At 39.6% G+C, this 19,159-nt stretch overlaps 2 protein-coding genes across 3 annotated transcripts in view; both read left to right on the top strand.

Annotated features, from left to right (window-relative positions):
- The window catches only part of LOC114660870 (uncharacterized), a 40,027-nt gene extending 35,218 nt beyond the window's left edge, over positions 1–4,809 (top strand). The window contains exons 10-11 of one of the 2 annotated variants that reach the window (XM_028813841.2): positions 3,741–3,896; positions 4,486–4,809. In XM_028813841.2, coding sequence (XP_028669674.1) covers positions 3,741–3,887 — 147 coding nt within the window. In that variant the 3' untranslated portion in view covers positions 3,888–3,896; positions 4,486–4,809. Of the gene's footprint in view, positions 1–3,740 lie in introns of both variants that reach the window. The other variant, XM_051934028.1, reaches the window with a different exon arrangement.
- Positions 4,810–16,104: 11,295 nt separating this feature from the next.
- On the top strand, positions 16,105–16,452 carry LOC114661379 (transmembrane protein 100). Its single transcript, XM_028814587.1, has one exon. It carries the CDS (start codon positions 16,105–16,107, stop codon positions 16,450–16,452), a length of 348 nt encoding a protein of 115 aa, XP_028670420.1.
- Positions 16,453–19,159: the final 2,707 nt, after the last annotated feature.

Raw genomic sequence — 19,159 nt, forward strand, 5'->3', positions numbered from 1 at the left:
ATAGTAGACATTAGTAATTTTGGTTATTCTAATTGATTTTCTGTGCAAGCTCTCCTTGTGACTGAATTTTCATCTGGATTTTCCTCTTACATCTCAAAAATGTAATTTAGCTTAATTAGCATAAGCACATTTAGAAATGAAGAGCTGGATTGTGTTTATTAGGGCTGAGTGATGAGACTATACAGATAATTGTCTGATAGTTCTATGTTTATAGATAGGAGTTATAAAATAACTTTATTCCAGTGGACAGCACCAAAGCTATGGCTTGCACAATGAAGTATTAAGATGGGTATCCTAGGGATCCCATGACAATAAATGCACGTCTTTGCTAAGTAAATTTGATCAACAACAGTTTAAAACAATTTTTAATTTCCTGACAATTTAAATTCCACACTTTGACTTGTTGCTATATTTTAGGTCAGTTGACTTACTACATGTGTGTTTCTTGTTAATATCTGCTTAGTTTGTCCTTTTACATTGGTGCATGAGTGAGCTGCCTGATTTGTGGCTAATTATATGGTAAAACATTTAAAACAGAAATTGTATCAAATAATCGGCATTCAATGTCCTCCCTTTATCAAGGACAAAAATTGCATGTGACTGATTTTCTTTTTGTTTAGTTTGATGAAAAGTTTGATTTTTACAGCCTTTGTAAAGTTTGTGACCCTTTACTAGCTGCTTCAAACAATACACAACAGGTTCTGAAATTTAGCTCAGTTTAATTTTCATTAGCTGCTATGATGGCACACATAACCCAGTAACAAGAGCAATTTGGAGGGACTTTAAAAGTTTTTTAAAAATTTTATAGTCCTGCATCTTATTCCTCAGCTAATATCAACCTCCCATAGCACTTAAATTGTGTCCTACGCTGTAAAGAATGCAGTCTGATTTTTGCAAGAATGCAGGACTCTGCTTCAGTTCCTTTGTGCATTACAGCCATCAAACCGACAGAATTTCAACACATTTGGGTCTCAACTGCTTTTGAAAACCTCTCGGTAAGGCTCGGTAAGTGACTTCATTTGCTCTTCCTAGAAGTACCTCATCAGAACACTGTTTTTTGCCTTCTGTCCCTGGTCTGGACTCTCCCTCACCTACTGAGCATTCATTTTAACTTTCACAGAGTATAAAGCTGGGAAAGTTCCTGAGCAGGAGTGGCTCTTAAACACAATCCTGTGGTCACTTTAGACCTGTCCCAGAATTTCTTCCAGGTTTGATTGCAAAAGACTTGCCAAGCTAAACCTCTGCCTTGCAGACCCAGTTTCTTCTATTTGCCTTAAATAGCAAGGTCTCCAAGCCAACTTCACAACTACCTCCCTTATTTGATTAGTAGCATTTTTACATGCTACCGCTCTGTGTGTTACCCTTCAGCACATATATAGTGTAAGCTAGTCCCTGACAGTGCCCATCTTTTTGCACTCACATTGAAGATTTGCTCTATTACCCTTGTGTGTTCCTCACTTTCTATTTGAGCTTTCTAAGACTTTAGCCATGTCCCGTGCCACCTACTAAAGCCTGCATTTCCCCATTCTGACCAGGTCTACTGTTACAGATATTTCCAAAAAAATCTCTAGTTAAACCAAGGGTCATATGCACTCTTTGTCCACTTTGAATATTGTGATATGAAATTCCCTGTGTTTTCTTGCTTCTTGTTGAGATTCACATGGTGAGAGCATGCTTTGAAACCCAACCAGCATCTGTCATGTTTTTGCTGAAGAATTGACCCATTTTTATTGTTTAGTTAGATGTGTTGATTAAACTGGGTAAGACTTGCCATCTCCTCCTGTTTAGATAACCAGCATGTATTTTAAATCTCGCCATCATCAGTTCTTAGTTTTGTGGTTTATACCTCTTTGGTGAAATTACTAGACCTGTAAATTTTTCCACCTCCTTTCACTCGACCTGCAGTATGGTTTTGTACTGGTCTCATGCATAAACTTTTTAAAATTTTTTTTAAATTAAAATATACATTAAATCATTTAAGTAGAATTAAATAATAATTTATTTTAAAGCCAATATCCTAATCTACCTTCTTTCAGCCTGTCACATCCAGACAAGTTGCACCATTCTTCTTGTTAATGCTGTTGCCTGTATTAATTTACATCATTATTGCCTGTGGTAGAGCAGCTCTGTGCTTCACTGAGCACTTTTCATTTTACACCTAAGCTTCTGTGTTATTTGCTTGCTGTTGCTGCATTTTCATTTTCTGCTTGCTTTTCTTGAAGCCTTGCAGTATGTTTATTGTGGGTTTACACTAATGAGTTTCTAGTTTTGGGAATTGATCTTCTGTTCTGTTATTGTTTTTAGCATTAAGCATTGCTGTATCATTGCATTTATACCCAAGGTTGATTCAAGTTGAACTACTTTCTACGTAGAAATGGTGTCCCTATGTATATGGGGATTTTTAACATAGTCAAAGGGCCTTTTTTTAGGGTGCTTGGCCACTATAGATTACCTTTCATGTGGTTTGTTTTTTGCCCTAATCTGGTTCCTGTTTTGGAGCCACTCCTGCTAATGTAGGTTTTGGCTGCCTGTGATCTGACTAGGAGTAAAAATTCATAGCTGCTTCAATGTTTTTTTATATGGATTGGTCAACAAATAGCATCACCTTTTTTGATGCAAATTATGATTCTGTATTTATCCATCCATCCATTTTCCAACCCGCTGAGAATTGTGTGAGTTTTGAATAAACCGAAGAGAAATGTATTGAACATTAGCACCAACTTTGGATCACATGTTAGTGGAGAAGCAGAAACTGATTACAACTGCATTCGTATATTAGTGTATACTTTAGTTAATTCTTAATCTCAATTTTTATTATGTATCATTTTCCCTGAAAACAGCTTTTATAATATAATTGGTAGTCTTTTTATAAGGAGTTTTTTGCTTTGACAAGGCAAAGTGTTGCATAGAACAATTGGACCCATTTATAGTAAAGGTGGAAGGCCTTTCTTTCTGTTTGAAGCAGTAGTCGGTCTTCCATAAAGCCGCAATAAAACAGCAGGAAAAAAAACCAAACACTCTTCTTAAAAGAAAATAACAGCTTCTCTTTCACAGCAAACCAACTTTATATCTTTGAAGAGGAACTGGCAGCTATGACAGAAATGCATCTTTATTTCCTTCTGCTGTTTCATTAAGAAATTTTTTAAAATCTGCAATGCTTCAAGAGCAGGTGCTTTAATAGCAAGTACAACCTTTGGAGATTCAGGAAAATGTGTTCTTTTGATCAGTGTGACTAGTTTCTTTTTATCTGTCTGAAAATCTAACTGCAAAACAACATTCTGGAGTTTCAGCTACATGTACCTTATAGTATACATGGTGGCCATCTAAAAGTGTAAAATACTACCATGCTGGTATTTTCCAAATTTAGTAAATTCCTCTCATTAGAAATAATAAATTCCAGTTACAGAAAGAATTGAAGCACAACCAACATCCCAACAACAGATGAGAAAATGAGCAGAGAATGGGAATGTTTCTAACAATAAGGACTGATAGGCATTTTAAATTGACCTTTATCTTTGTAACGATTCAGGCTTAAAAGATAGAAACTGCAGATGCAATACTTTGCTACTGCTTTTGTAAATAGGTTTTGTCTGCTAAGTTTCACCTTTTTATGAACCTACTTGATATGCCTGATTGGCCAAAATACAAAATGTTAAGAAGTGTTGCTTTTTGCTTGTAACATGTCCTCGTTTTTCTTCTGTTTATCTCAGATGTGTCCCTTTCTCACCTGTCTATTACAGATAATGGCTGAAGACATCCTTTCCAATCAGCTATCTGTGATCTCTCCAGGAAAGCCTCTGCCAGTTGTTACTCGTGGATTGTATTCCCTCCTCGCTGAAGGTGGGCTACACTTTCCTTCCTTGATTCTGGATGTTGTCTCTGACTGAAAAATCTCAGTATCCGTTTTACTCCATAAGTGTCTTTACAAGTCTTTACAGATCATTATTGTTTGTATTGTTCAGACGTGAAATAAAACAATAGTGTTATCTGCAAGGCTCGGGACAATCGGCCCTATTCTTAATTTTTGTACCTTACCAACAGAGCCACTCTGCAGATATTTAACTGTCCATCATTGTGCATTCCTCAAGTGGTGTTTCCTACTTAGCATTTCTAAGCCACAATTGTAGCATTGGCTAAGGCAGCGATGCATAAGTCAGCCTGCTGGGAGAAGAGGCACTGTGCTGTGCAGGTGAGTGAGTGAGAGGGCATTCTATGAGAATTCCTGCTGTGAAGAATGAGGTGCCACTTACTCACCAAAGCCTTTTTGTGTTAGGAGCAGGAATCATAATGTAGGTTCAGAGGCTTGCCGAATGTGTGCTAAACTCTGCTGAAGTAAGAACTTATTTGGGTCTATGCACACTGATGTTTTATAAGAGACAAAAAAACACTGCACAATTACAGGGATGGAAGCATTTTTGTTTGCAAAATGTACTAATTACTGCTCCGTATGGGATTACCTGACTTTCTCCTTGACTGACCTGCTAGACGCTACTGAGGCATGCAAATTGCTGGGCTGCTCTTCCTAGTGAGAAGCTCATCAGCTGTCTTGTGCTGGTGTGTGATGAATTCTGCTTGGGCCTCCATCCAGGATTTTGCGACAGTTCGCTGATGTTCCCATAGAAACTGATCAAAAGCTCTCCACCCCCCCACCCCTCCCCGCCCATCAAGCTGAGATTCTAACCCATAATGGAATAGAAACTGTTTTTGTCTTTGTTTGCTTACATGTTGCACTTTTAATATTTTAAAGAATGAAGTAAACTGTGGAGTGTTTGAACTACTATTATATTAAAAGGAATTGCTTGAAAAGAATGACTTCTCTTCAATTGTGTTAGTGTCTTTTTCAGTAGCCCGTTGACTGAGCTATTAATGGATCTTTCTCTTCCTGTGCTTGAAAGACAAAGCGTAGAGGCTGCCTGCGATGCACCTAATGGCCAGAGCAGAAATTTCAAATGAAGCTAACCCCTTTTATTTCTGTTCTGCTGTAAGACTTGGAGGTAGATGGGTTATCAAACCAAAAAAAATATGTAACACCCTTCAAAGAGCACATCATCTCCATCATAACCTACCCATGAAATCAATTCAAATAAACAAGATAAAATGAAGAACAAAACAATACAATTTCAGGTAATGAAGGTGGCATCAGGGCTGATTCTGCCTCCTGGGGTTGAATCTCAGACATGGTCATTATTCATGTGGACTTTGTACATTCTCCCATCTCTGTGGGTTTTCCTGTGTCAGCTCCAAAATCTTGGAGTGTGTGTGTCAGTGGAACCTACAAGATGCATAAAGTGGTACACATAGATATAAGGATGATAAGTTATCATAAATACAAATTGATGACCTAAAGGAAGGAATCTTTGAAAGAAGAGGTTTAGTGGTTTAAAAACGCACTGTATTCTCATGGTCTACTCAATATACAGATACAATTAAAAAGTAATATACAATATTAGGCTGTTTTGAGTAAACTGTTGCATATTATAGGTCAAGAGACATTTTCGGCTACATACAGAGTTTTATGTGCAGTTCTGCTCACTACATTATCAAACAAAATGCAGTCTAGTGGCTGTGTAAAGAAAAGGTGCAAAGGTACAAGTAATATTATCGAACAAATCAAGGGTAAAAAAAAAAAAAAAAATAGAAGATGAAAAAACCTTTATTTGGAGAGAGAAAATGTGTTGTCAGGAGACAGGCAGACATCAGAATACCAAGAAGTCCGAATAAACTAGTATCAAATGTGAGCAATTGCTGGTCAAATAGTTTAAAAAATATTTTTTGGAGAACATGCACAGGTACTTTTAGGCTGATTGAACTAAAAACAAACATGGTTGTTAGCTTTATGTATTTGTTTTTAATAGTACTGTCTACAGTATTGATTTACTAATAAATACTGCCTCTGAATTGTTGAAATGGTGCCAATACTGATTTGCTTTATACATACTGTATTCATTTGTGCTGTCCTTCTCCCTCATTCTTTTGACAGCTAATTCAGACTCACGGGTTATTTGAGAGCTGCACACTGCTTCGCACATGGAGAACCAGCCTCTGTCTCTCTCTCTCTCTCTCTCGTTTAACCAGAAGTGCCCTGTTAATTTTGTGGCCCTTTTAATTTAGCAGAGGCTGTTAAGGTGTTTTTGTTTATTATCTCTTTGTGTACCTTTGACCATTTTCAGAAAGTGTTACATTTTAACTTTAAACCATGTACATACTGGGTTCCAATAGGAAAAAAAAAACTAATTCTGTAATGCGATCTTTTCAACACAAAATTTTTGAGGTTAAATGATGTAACACAGCAATAATAATAACAATTTTTCTGTTGACACCCTAGAACTCTTAAAGGCATTTTAAAGACACACCATGTAAAATGCACACATGCTGTTTTTTCCTGTGGTTCCTTGCTCTCAAACATCCATCCATCCATCCATCCATATTCCAACCCGCTGAATCCGAACACAGGGTCACAGGGGTCTGCTGGAGCCAATCCCAGCCAACACAGGGCACAAGGCAGGAACCAATCCCGGGCAGGGTGCCAATCCACTGCAGGCTCTCAAACATTTACTCGGGTATTTTCCCTACCTTTTTATGTTGGGGAATCAAGGAGAATTTTTAAGTCCTTGGTAGGGTTGCCTTGGCAGACATTTGGAAAGGTGCTGTGTTCTAAAGATTAAGCTACTTGCATTTTACTGATTTGTCAATGAGTGACAATTTCAGAGGCTTTTGAACAAGTGCGCTACCTGAAGAACAATATTGCTTTCATTACTGTAACATTTTTAAATTGTTCATAATTACAGAAGACTGCTAATGTATTTATTGGCATTTTATTGAATTTTACATCTCAGAGGCTTTTGAAGAAGCATACTTAAGATTAATCTAGTTTTCAATTTTATTTTTGTAAATAACAAATATGATCTTCAGTTCTGCTGGTGTCTCTTCAGTTCCCACAATCCCCCACCCTATGCCACCAATATCATTTGTAGTATTGAAAATGTATTCAATATTGAAAGTGTGGAAAAAAAAAAAATTCCTAATATAAAAGACGTAATTGTTCTGGATTTCATATTAACTAGATTCTTTAAAGTTTAATCAAAGCAAATATTTTTATTGGCACAAGACCACCAGCCACATTAGATTTCTACATAATAATGCTGCCAGATAGGCAAGATTCCCCAATATCAGGTACCTTTTTTTGTGGAAAAAAGGAACAATTTGTTAGCTACCTGTTTGGATAAAAATGCCTTACTAGCATAAAAATAGCCAATTTGTATTAACTGACATACTTTTTTTTGTGAAAATATTGTTAAAGGGTTTTGAGGATCTCCATTTAATATCTGGACAGTGTTAGGAACATTAAAGTGTCATTAACCATAACAGTACTTGTAAGGGTCAAGGGTTTCTGTGGCTATGAAAGTAGCTTTGGTTAGTTTATCTTTAATAATATGGCAAATCTTTTGCATTCCCTCCATCACAAAAGCATGCTTTTTTGCCTTTCTGATAACTAACTTTTGATTTTTTTTTTATTTATATATATTTTTGGATATACTTTATTAATCCCGGTGAACAATTGTCTTAATCAGTCACTTGGTAATTTTATTTATAGTGCAGTGTTTGGGTGGAAAGGTCTACCCATTTAATTAAAATGTGGAAATAACATTTCTAAAAACAACATTCCTATCAATTATTTTAAACCAAAATAGAAAATGTATTGTGTAAAATAAGAATATACATTCTACTTATTTGAATTGTGCTCAGTTAGCAGCAATTTAGTTTAACTGCAGGGGGAATTCTAGAGCAGGCCTCAAATCCTAAATAATACACGGATGTCAATAAAGTGCAAACAAATGTGGATATGTTGAGGTTGGGCAGAATACCTTCTTTCCTCTAACAAAAAGTACAAGGTGGAGGGAAGCACAAAACATAACAAAACTAGCCTCACTCAGGCTTATCCTGCCTTACACAGTATTCTTTTGGTCCCAACTCGACTCTTGAATCCTGTCTTGTCCTGGGCTTTGTCTCCTTTCAGATCAGATAGGCCCTTGTCACTGCTCTTGACCCTTTTCTGCCTCTGGGCAGGAAGACTTAAGGCTTTGCCTCTTCTTTCTTGATCACCTTTACTACCTTGCCTGGAACAGGACTTCCTCCAAGTCCTAGATGGCTGCTTGGCAGTTAGTGCCGAATGCAACAGCCAGAATCTTAACCTGAAAAAGAAAATCTGAGCACATTTTACCAGTCTTAATGTCATTACATTGGTTACCCATGACCCTTAGAATTGACTTTAACATACTACTAATGGTTTACAAAGCCTTAAATAATCTCATCCTGTCCTATATCATGGAATGTTTTTCCCCTTATTCTCCCAGGTTGTAACCTTGGATCTTGAAGTGAAGGTCTCTGCATATAATCCAAGAGCCACCCTGGAAAGAAGTGGAGAGATTGGCTTTTTGCTGTTATGCACCTAAAATTTGGAATACTTTACCAATAGAAATTCATTCGGTTAATACTGTAGAACTATTTACAAAAAAACTTAAAAACCATTATTTTAAAATGGCTTTTTCGTAGCTACATATTAGTTGTACCCCGGTTAGTCTATACAGGCATTGAATTACCATTTTCCTCTGCATTCTGAGTTTCCATACTATCCATATTACTAAACGAGAATGGTAAACCGGATGGACGCAGGGACATGGGCCGTGGATGCAAAAGACGTAGTGCGCAGGCGCCACACACAGCCCCCCCACCCCCCCATAGTGAAACAGGAGAGACTACGCACGTGCGCCACACAAAGCCCACCCCGCACCAGAGCAAAACTGGAGAAACTACGAACCGTCAGAGTAGGAAACAAAATAAAACGAAGAGCAGGAGGTTAAAGAACAGGGACAAACACATAGAGAGCAGGTTACAAAACAAAGCCCTCAGAAATAAAACACAGAGTAGGAAACGAAGTAAAACTTCATAAAGGGATTAAACAACGGGGACGAACACATGAAGAGCGGGTTACAGATGATGAAAACTGGAATGCAACAGCTACAAACAAACCTGGGCACTAAACACATGCAGACCGAGATACAGAATATAAAAGCAGAAACAACGACAGTTAAACGTCCACAACACACAGCGGAGGCGGATCCTGAAGGTTCAGGCGCCTACATCAGCCGTCGGAATGTGCAGTTAAGTACAAAAGGCAGAGGCGCCTGCACAGCATGGTAAGAACCGACATAATACGGAAGGCGCAGGCGTCGCCACCATATTGTGAGTGGCGCTAATGCGTAGATCTAATGAACGTGGACTCCTACAACGCGCGTCTCAAACTGCATAAGCAAAGCAGGCACGGGTTCAACACGACACAGCTCGAGTGACCGAGATACAAACACGCGACTGCCTGCATATAATTAATGAACGCAAATGAAAGACAGAGTGGAAAGCAAAGTAAAATGTCATAAATGGTACGGACGGGACTCCGTATTACCAGTGGAGAGCCCCAGAGTGACACGGGCGAGCGCTCCGTATTGAACGTGCGTCATCCTCACACCTGGCTGCCCAGCGGACACGGGTTCAAAACGCCGGGGGTAGGCGAGCGAAGCGAGCAGGGGGCGAAGCCCCCTTGTTCTGTACTATACTGTCTTTTCTGGTTCTTCTGTGGTGGCGATCTACACCACCACCACTGATCAAGGTACTGTGCTGCCCACTGTGTTTATGGATTGAATGGTGGGTGTCCTAGATGTCCTCATGACCACCATCATCTTCGGTTCCTTACATGTGAGGCCTGAAAACCATAAGGACTGAGTTTAGAACATCTCTGTTAGGTGGAATGCCCAGTGGGGGCTTCCCTGTCTTTTGGCCTTGGAACTCCTGCAGATTTTGCTTTTTTTAATTCTCCTAACTGGAATTTTTTTTTTGTCCTCCTGGCCATTTGACCTTACCTTTTGTTTTGTTACATACTGTATAACATTATCGCCAAATCTTGTTTATGTTTTATATTAGCTTACTTTTATTTCATTTTGTAAAGCCTGTTACGCTACATTGTGTGCATGACAACATATATAAATAAATGATGTTGTTGTTGGCCTTCCTTCTGGGCAATGGTCCAGGCCAACCCCTGGATCGTAAATAGCCCTTGCAGTACAACTCCAATCCTTGCTGTCCTCGATGCCCTGTAATGATTATCACTTAAACGAAGTTTAAGTAACATGAATAAGTTCTATGTACTGTACTTCACTTATGTGGAATTTTTACACATAACTAGATTAGGTCTTGTGAAAAGTGAATTTCCCCTTGGGGATTATATAAATGTAATGAATTGTTATTATTAACAAAGTATGGTAAATCAAAAAATTAACTTCCTTCAACGAATAATTTTTATTTTTGCAGTGCCCCTTGACATTCAGGCTTTTATACCTGGGCCTTGCACACACTAAGTGTATGTTTTACACTGTTTCTGGCTTGACTTGAATAACAGTAATACATATCTACACTGCCTACAACAGTGGTACTCAACTCTGGTCCTGGGGGTCCGCAGTGAACTTTCTTTCAAACCAGTTACGTAATTAGTGGCCAGGCCTAACAGATAATGAAACTTGAATTTTAAACTATCTACACTGCAGTGTGCTGGGCTGGTAACTTCACTTCAAGAGAGGCCCACCGAATCAGGCAGCCAAGTCAGAAATTTTCTTTCTTTTGAATTTTCTTGCTTTATAGTCATCCAGTGTGTGTTCAGACCAACGTGTGTGTGTGTGTGTGTATATATATTTACTTATCTATTTCTATATGTATTTATTTAAAGAGCTTCCGTAAAAATATCTATCTTAGATATATTTGTAAGGCACTATATATATCTGTCTTATATATAATGCTTTACAAATCTATCTGGCTTGTTAGTACTTTCATACTTCCAAGACAAACATTTATCTTGTAAGTTTTTTGTTTTTCTGAGAACATTTCGGGAACAGATTTGTACCTCTTGGTCCTTGCTGTCTCTCTCATGTATTTCAAAACATTTTATTAATGCAGATCGCTTATGATGCATGCACACAGGTTTAAATGGAAGTACTGTATATTAGCTGCAGAACTGGTGATGATTCCTTTGCCATTTGCACCTCATTATTAACTGGTGGCCCCAAAAACATATTACTTTAGTAGTTAATAAATGGGTTCTAATTAAAAATCTGGTTAAAGCAAAACACCACTGCTGACCCCCCTGAACCGGTGTTGGGTATCCCTGGTCTACAACCTATTATGGAGCTAATTTCAGGAAAAGGAGTGACCCAGGGAGTCACAACATGAGGATTTAGATAGAAAGAAGTTGGGACCAAAAAATGAAGTTGGGTTTTATAATTTCAATTAAATATATTTTTGTTCAGTGCTCTTTACTGATTACAGCCTGAGAGAGTTATGTAACAGTATTCCTGCTAAAATACAAATTACAATTTGTGTGCACCATACACACAAATACAGATTAGGATAAACATACAGTGAAACAGCAATTTTAAATTGATTAACATACATAGGTCCTTGACAATTTACACCCATTCATATTGTTAGTTGTGATATGGCAAGCTGACAAAAGAGCAGAGGAAAACAAAAAAATCAGAATCAGATTTCACTTTATTGGCCAGGTACACTAACGTGGTCTAGGAATTTGTCTTGGTAGCATTGATGCAACGTACAAGGACAATGCAAAATATAAAAGGTAAAATTGAATAAAATACAAAAGAGACAATAAAAAGAAAACAAAGTTCAAGATGTGCAGGTACACATAGATACTGAGTGGAAACTCAAACCTAGTTAGCCAGAATAACTGCACATGGAAGAAAGCTGTTTAGGTGACGTGTTGTTTTTAACTTTTACTGCTCGAATGTGCTTGCCAGAGGGACCTGGCTGAGTTGGATGAGCAATGAACGTTGTGACCTGCTTCCTTACCCTGGATTGATCTATGATTTGAATGGATGATTATTCTCAGCCTCTGATCTTTTCACAGGCTCTGATGATGTGCTGCAGGTTGACCTTGCCCTGAGCAGAGGCAGCACCAACCAGACACACACAGATAAGGTTAGAATGGATTCAATGGTGGCTGTGTAGAACTCAACCAGTATTGCTTGGAGGAGATTGAATTGCCTCAGCTGGTGCAAAAAGAACATTCTCTGCTAGGTTTTCTTGATAGTGCATGTGATGTTTTTAACTTAGGGTTCTATTGATAGCACAGTTCTCAGAAACTTGAATTACTCTGCTGTCCCAATGGCTGAGCCATTTGGAGCAAGTGATAGGTAAGCAGGTGTCTGTTTCCTGAAATCTTTTATCATCTGTGGAGTTTTTTGAATGTTAAGGTCTAAATTATTAAGGTTACACAAAACTGCCAGATGTTCTGTCTCTCCTCTGTATATGGACTCGTCGTATTAGTGTTATGTCATTAACAAATTTAAGCAGTATGACAGATGAACGGCCAGATGTACAATCATTTGTATATAGTGAGAAGGATACTGGGGAAAGGACACAGCCGTAAGGTGGACCAGTACTAAGGGATAGTGGGTCAGGCATACAGCATGTTTGCGCAACCACACATTTTGTTTCCTATCTGTAGGAAAGTCAGATATAACCTGGCAAGTTTGTTATCTAGGAGCTCTGGGGTGATAACATTGAAAGCAAAGCTAAAGTTCTCAAACACGATCCTCACATAATATGCCCCTGGTGTATCAAGGTGTTTTATTTGCAAATACAAACATATAAGCATGGTAATAACTATGAATTGTTAATGACCCTATACTGTTTCTCTCATTCCACGGCTTGTCCACCAAACTGTTACTTATGCCCATGGGAAGGCACTAGACATTCTGGAAGCCTTGGATCCTAAGGATGAAAAGAATCAGTCTTCTTATGAGATTGTTGAGCACAAACATAAATACTGTACTGTGGAATGGATGTCCTGCTGGTCCAGATCCCCAGAACTTTAAATGTGTCTGTTGCACTTTGTTCTTTGGTTTTCTGTTTTAATTTACTGTTGACCCCATGAGTTTTATTTCTGTTTCAGTTTGCATTTACTGCCAACCTGACTATGGATGATGTAGTAAATTTGGGTTTAAAACAAACAGATATGCAATATGCACAGCCTGAATTGAACAGCTGAAACCAAAGGGACAGCTTTTATACAAGCAGGCATATTATTCCCCAGTTTGAGGGCTCTGTAGCTAAAAGCTCAACCTGTTTTTTTATGAATAAAGGAATCTTCAGTAGGCCAGTATTTTGAAATTATGTGTTTTCCAATTTTGAATTAGTAGGGTCTAGGCCATTTAACATTTTATATGTAAGACAAATAATATTGAAATTAGCCCTAAACCTAACTGGATGCTATAACAACAGTTTTTCAACCAAATGTTTCAGTGAAGCATCTGTTTTAGGGTGGGTTGGTGAAACGGTGGCCAGCACTTCTTTAACTCCTTTACAAAGTAAGTATCATGCACGCTCTGGATATTTTTCCATCTTTTGCATGGGCAGGTTCAATGTACCAAAAATGAGAAGTCAACTGGTGGCTTCATGGTTTCAATTACTCCTTATCTTCAAAGGATCTGCACTTCCTACACTGTTTACAATTAAAATCCATCCCTCCTTCTGTATTCTGAGACTGAGTTTTCAATATGAAGTCTTAGAGCGTTGGCACCTATGCTGGCAGCTTTGGTCACAAAAAGGGAAAGAACTTGGAACATGGCCTTAATCTGCAGGACAGACATCCGAACTCACACACATTCAGGTTCAGTTTAGAAAGACCATTTAACCTAACCATAAACAGTATGTCATTAAAATGTGAGAGGAAACTGGAAAAGCAATGTAAACAAAGACAAGGGGAGATTATATGCTGCTTTAAATTATTTTTCATGTTTAATCGGCACCGCTAATTTTAGTTCTTGCCACTTAGATTGATTACTGCCCAATGTGTAAGGAGATAACTATGCTCAAATTGCATAGTGACTTCGAGACGGCCATCACTGCTCACTTGCATGCTGCTCTTCTATCACTGGTTGGGCTCTTTGTTATGCAAAGAAGGGAGTGCAGAGCCAAGTGCACATTATTATTGGACAAGTGATGGCTGCACTGCTGCTGTTCTTACAGGCAGTTGATGAACAGTGACACCAAGTGTCCTGCCTATTCTTGTAGCAATGGCCAGGCTGTGAGCTTATGACTTAATTCTTTCCAAACAGAGTTGGCAGCAAACTTAGGATCATAGATTCCCCAACTTCCACTTACCTTCTGTATACCTGCCTTCCATAAGCAATTGAAAGGAACTATATAAAGCACAAGTGAATTAAATAACCACTAGGTTTTGCTAAGTTTATACAAATGGAGAATTAAATGTTCACCTTCTTTTATGAATTTATGCCATCTCCTAGCCCCTCCATACAATCCCAAAGACATTCCTGCCCCAAGTTTATTGAAAGTAAGGTAAAAAAAAAGGAAAAAAATTTTGGCTTTTGTTACATGAGCATCATGTACTGTTCATATTACCACACTGTGGGTCATTGTAGAGGAGGCACTTGAATGGAATTCTACTCTCTATGAACTATGATTGACAGTGTGGATAGGGAAATTCCTATGACAGTATAGAATACCAGAAAAACTAATTTTACACATACAGAGCACCTATGCAGGCCAACTATCAGACTCTTTTACACATACAGAGCACCTATGCAGGCCAACTATCAGACTCCTCTGAAGTCAAGACTGCAGTGTGACAGGCATGCTGTCTGTCAATTTTATGTTCCACCAAATAATTGATTGGATTGTAAAATCAACCAAAGCAGGGAAGAATATGGGATACAGTGGACCCTGTGGAGAGAGCTAAATGACCGGAACTTTGCAGATGTCTTTCATAGCCCTTCTCTCACACAATTATAGCTAAATGTAGAATTAAACAAAATCAAACTGAATGTCAGAAAGAAAGTGACCAAGTTCATGAGAACTAACACCAAAAATGACAACATATAGAGAGTAGAAAGTGACACCCTTGAAGAAGCAGACTCCTTTACATACCTGGAAAGCACAATTGATAAACAGGAAGGTACAGACAGATGTCCTCCAGAGAAATACAAACCACAGCTAAACTGAGAATCTTCAGTTCTAAAATCAAAGCAATTATGGTGCAGAAATATGTAGAATGACTAAAAGGATGCAGCAGAGGATCCAGATGTTTATCAACATTTGTCTTCAACCCGGGGGTTATTTAATTAGTGCCATTAAAGTGAAACAATGTGTCTGAATTTGTGCAGTGTCCCGTCCCGAGTTGGTTGCCGTCTTGTGCCTATTACAGCCACCGGCACCTCGAAACTTTGCACAGCCTTAAAGGTGATGTGAACATTTTTAAATGAACAGGAAGTGCCCCAGTCTGATCTGTCAGTCGAAATGTCCCTGGGAATTTTAATTAAATGGCAGGATATAGTTTTCCATTTTGTTTTAACCTGACACATCACATGAAACAAATCTCTGGTTAAATTACACATTATTTGTTATCATTATTACTACTATTATTAATAATATATTTTTTCAAATCTTTGAAGGTGAACAACCACACGTACTCTCTCTGCTACTGATGCCGGTGTTCTGTTCCATTAGGCAACTCCCCCAGCCGGCAATCCGCAGACTCTTTTGGCTGTGACATTTTAAAGTTCTGGTCATACAAACCACGGGCATGGTGCGAACAACATGTGGCCAGGATCTTTCCACCAGCTTTCCAACACTCTTGTTTCCTCAAGTCCGGTGTCCATGTGCCTTTTCTACCCCTGTTCTGCGACATTTTAACAACCATCGGAATACCGCGTTCCGCCCACACCGACGCGACACAGTACTGGGCGTTGCGAGGCTATGGTATAATGGATAATAATCAAGGCTGTGCTTACGTCAAAACAGCCGTTAGCCAATAGCGTACGAGGAGTGTCGCTCCCGGCCCAACCCCCGCCGGTGTCCTCAGAATATGAGTAAGAGCGCTTAGACGCAGCTGCTCTCTCTCGCTCTCTCTCTTTGTCGCGCGCTCCCCCTCTCTCTTTCGCTGCCTCTCCACTTGCCTTCTCCCTCCTTCTGTCCCTCCCTCTTTCCCTCTTCTCAGACAATGACCGGAGGCGAAGCGCAGTGATGGGCTGCCGCCACGGACAAGCCATCAACACTTCGCTCCATCAGGATGGAAGCCCAAAACCACCAGAGACACTTTCGACCTTAGAAAGGCTGGCACTGGCCACAGGAGGGACAGAGAAGTCATGGAACCGGTGCATCTTCCCATTTGGCATCATCTCGTTGGTCATCGGGATTGCTGGTACCGGAGTGACTTTCTACTTCAACAATATGCAGCTGTCCAAAGTAATATCCGTAGTTCTCCTGGCAGTGGGGTTGGCATTGGTGGCATTTGCCTGCTGGCGCCTCTACAAGAAAAAGATGAGAAGAAAGGAAGCGAACTCCTTCAGCTCGGAGCAGTGCGCTCTGTGATCGAGGGGGCACAAGGAAGGAACATCCTCTCACACCGGTATTCCGCATTATGAGACATTCTTCTAAGGAGTTCAGTCGAGCATACCAGCGTGACCAGTTAATCTGGCCAGAAGTGGGATGTTGGGGGCCGCTGTAACCAATCGGATGGTCGCATCAGAGAGCGATCCCGACTAGTCAGAGGTGGATGTTCTAGGCCTTGTGTATAGTGGACGGGTTTGTGTTTCCCAATTTGTATTCAAAGTGGAGATTCGGTAGTTACAAGTGACCTCCAGTAGCCTGCAGCTGGGCTTGAATCATGCTTGACCGTCCCGTTTAGATGACGCACCAAATCTGTTTACTAGGTTCTTTCTTATATGGGACTGGGGCTCGGGCTCGGTCCGCTGTCATTGATTGTGAGGAGAGCAAAGTTTACCAAGAAGGTCGTAACGTTAGCTCGTATAGGTACGTTTCATCACAGACCATTTCGGTTTAGTATCGCAGACTGGCTTGCACAAAACTTGTTGACTGTGAGGAATCCAAAGAAGAGTACGGATATCTGAAGCGGACAGCATCGACCGAGACCTAACTCCAGTTTATCTTTCGGCAGCTATAGAATTTGGCAGGATTTCGCGCATCCCGCATCCCAATCCCTGGATTATAGAGAAGCACGGCGCTGGATGGTACGCATCGGTTGCAGAGATCCCGCAGCTGGCTGAGCTCTAAGAATGCGGGATGGGGGTACTTTTATTCTCACGCGCCAGGGTCGCACCCCGCCTTTCTTTCTTTTTCCTCATTGCCTTATTTTTAAAATGTATATTGTGATGGTACGTGTTGCAACTTTGCTGAATTTCACTCTGGTGTTCTTAAATATTTTGAATTTGTGGCAGGGTATTTTTTTAAATATTTAAACAATTTTATAAAATTTCAGAATGTGTTCCTTACTCTTACAGAGTCTAGAGCACCGGTTTGTTTCTCAACGAAGATGCTCTTTATTTTCTTTATTTCAGCCTAACCCTAATGCAAGTGTCATTCACGGGGCGGCCACTTGGGGGCACTTTGTGGAAAAATACATTTTATGCTCAAGTAAAGCAGCAAAAATATCTTTATTTTTGTTATCCTTCACTCATGTGTTTACCTGAGCTGAGTCTGAGTGGTGTTAGAAATCATAAGTGCAATTAAATTGAAAGTCAGCTTCAAATGAATGATTAGTGTAGTGCCGGCGCGTATAAGTGTAACTTGCGCACTGCATCTTTTTAGCAGACTAACTCAAATCTGTGACTGCAGGGCGCTATATTTACGCGATATGTACTTTAAACCAGGCATTTACGGTAGAGTTCACAGACATCGCGTGCTTGTAGACAGAGCTCAAAGAGGCCTTGACGGCAGCACGTCATCCTGCCTCCCTTGCAGTTTGGCAGCCGACGCGCAGGTGCGAAGTGGAAAGCAAAATAAAAAAAAATTGAACGGTTTGACGTTGTCGAGAAAGACGGGAATTCCTACAGAATCAAACGAAGAACAGAAGAAACCAGAAGTTCTCGGGTATGTATTTGTACAAGATTTTAATATGATTTTGATTCAAGTGTCCCTTGGCATTTTTTTGCTGGAGCCTTTCTAGCAAGCAAAGGGTGCAAAGCAGAAACAAACCCTGCATAGGGCGTTAGTCCATCGCAGGGCGAACACACACCCGGGCCAGTTTAGCGTCGCCAGTTCATATAACCTGCATGTCTATGGACGGTTTGAGGAAACTAAAGCATCTGGTGGGAACCTACACAGACCCCGGGAGAACATGCTAATTCCACACAGGGAGTACCCAGGATACTAACCCTAGTCTCCTTATTGCGAGGCAACAGCGCTACCACTGCACTACCATGACTGCTGTGTAGTTTATTATTCATATATGACTGCACTTAATCAGCCATTCTTACAGTGGCCTAATAATGGTCAACTCTCGTAGCCAATCTAAATGAATCATTTTAAATGATAATTGGTTATTAGAGAAAGCCTTCTAATTAATTGCATTAGCACTGCTGAAACCTGTCATTCTGTTCATCTGGGTTGCAAGGTACTGTCATTCGTAAAGTATATTTCTGGGCCCAAAAAAATGGCCAAAATGAAACATCTTTCTCAAGCAATGTATGAGTCTTTTTTTGCAAAATGAAGGTTATTCCATGCGACAGATTGCCAAGAAACTAAAGATTTCTTACAAAGGAGACTATTACTGTCTTGAGAGAAGAGGGCAAAGTCGATCTAACCAGGACAGAAAAATAAGGGGAAGGCCCAGATGAATAAGAGGATAAGGAAATCAAAGTTTGTAGTATAAGAAGCAATCACCTTACAAGTCCTTAGTTGGCTTCTTTCCTACATACATCCCAAATAACTGTGTCATCTGCAGAACAGAAAAGACGACTCCAGGATTCTAACTATAATAATCCAATATTCCAGCCATCTTCAATCCAATGTCTGTGTTCTTTTGCCCATTTTAGTCTTTTCTTTTTATTTGCCAGTTTCAGATATGTTTTTTTTCTTTGAAATGCTGCCTTTTAGGCCAACATCACAAAGTCATCTCTGTTTAAAGACCTAAATTTTGTGTGTATTTAAAGAAGAGGCCAACTGAGTACCTGTAAGGAATTTGTTTCTCAAACTGCACACTCAGATGGCCTTATCCTCTTACTTATCTGAGGCTTCCCCTTTTCTTTCTGTCTTTTGGGTAGTTTGTGAGTCTCAAGGA

Source organism: Erpetoichthys calabaricus, chromosome 11 (genome assembly GCF_900747795.2).
Source record: "Erpetoichthys calabaricus chromosome 11, fErpCal1.3, whole genome shotgun sequence".
Lineage (NCBI taxonomy): Eukaryota > Metazoa > Chordata > Cladistia > Polypteriformes > Polypteridae > Erpetoichthys > Erpetoichthys calabaricus.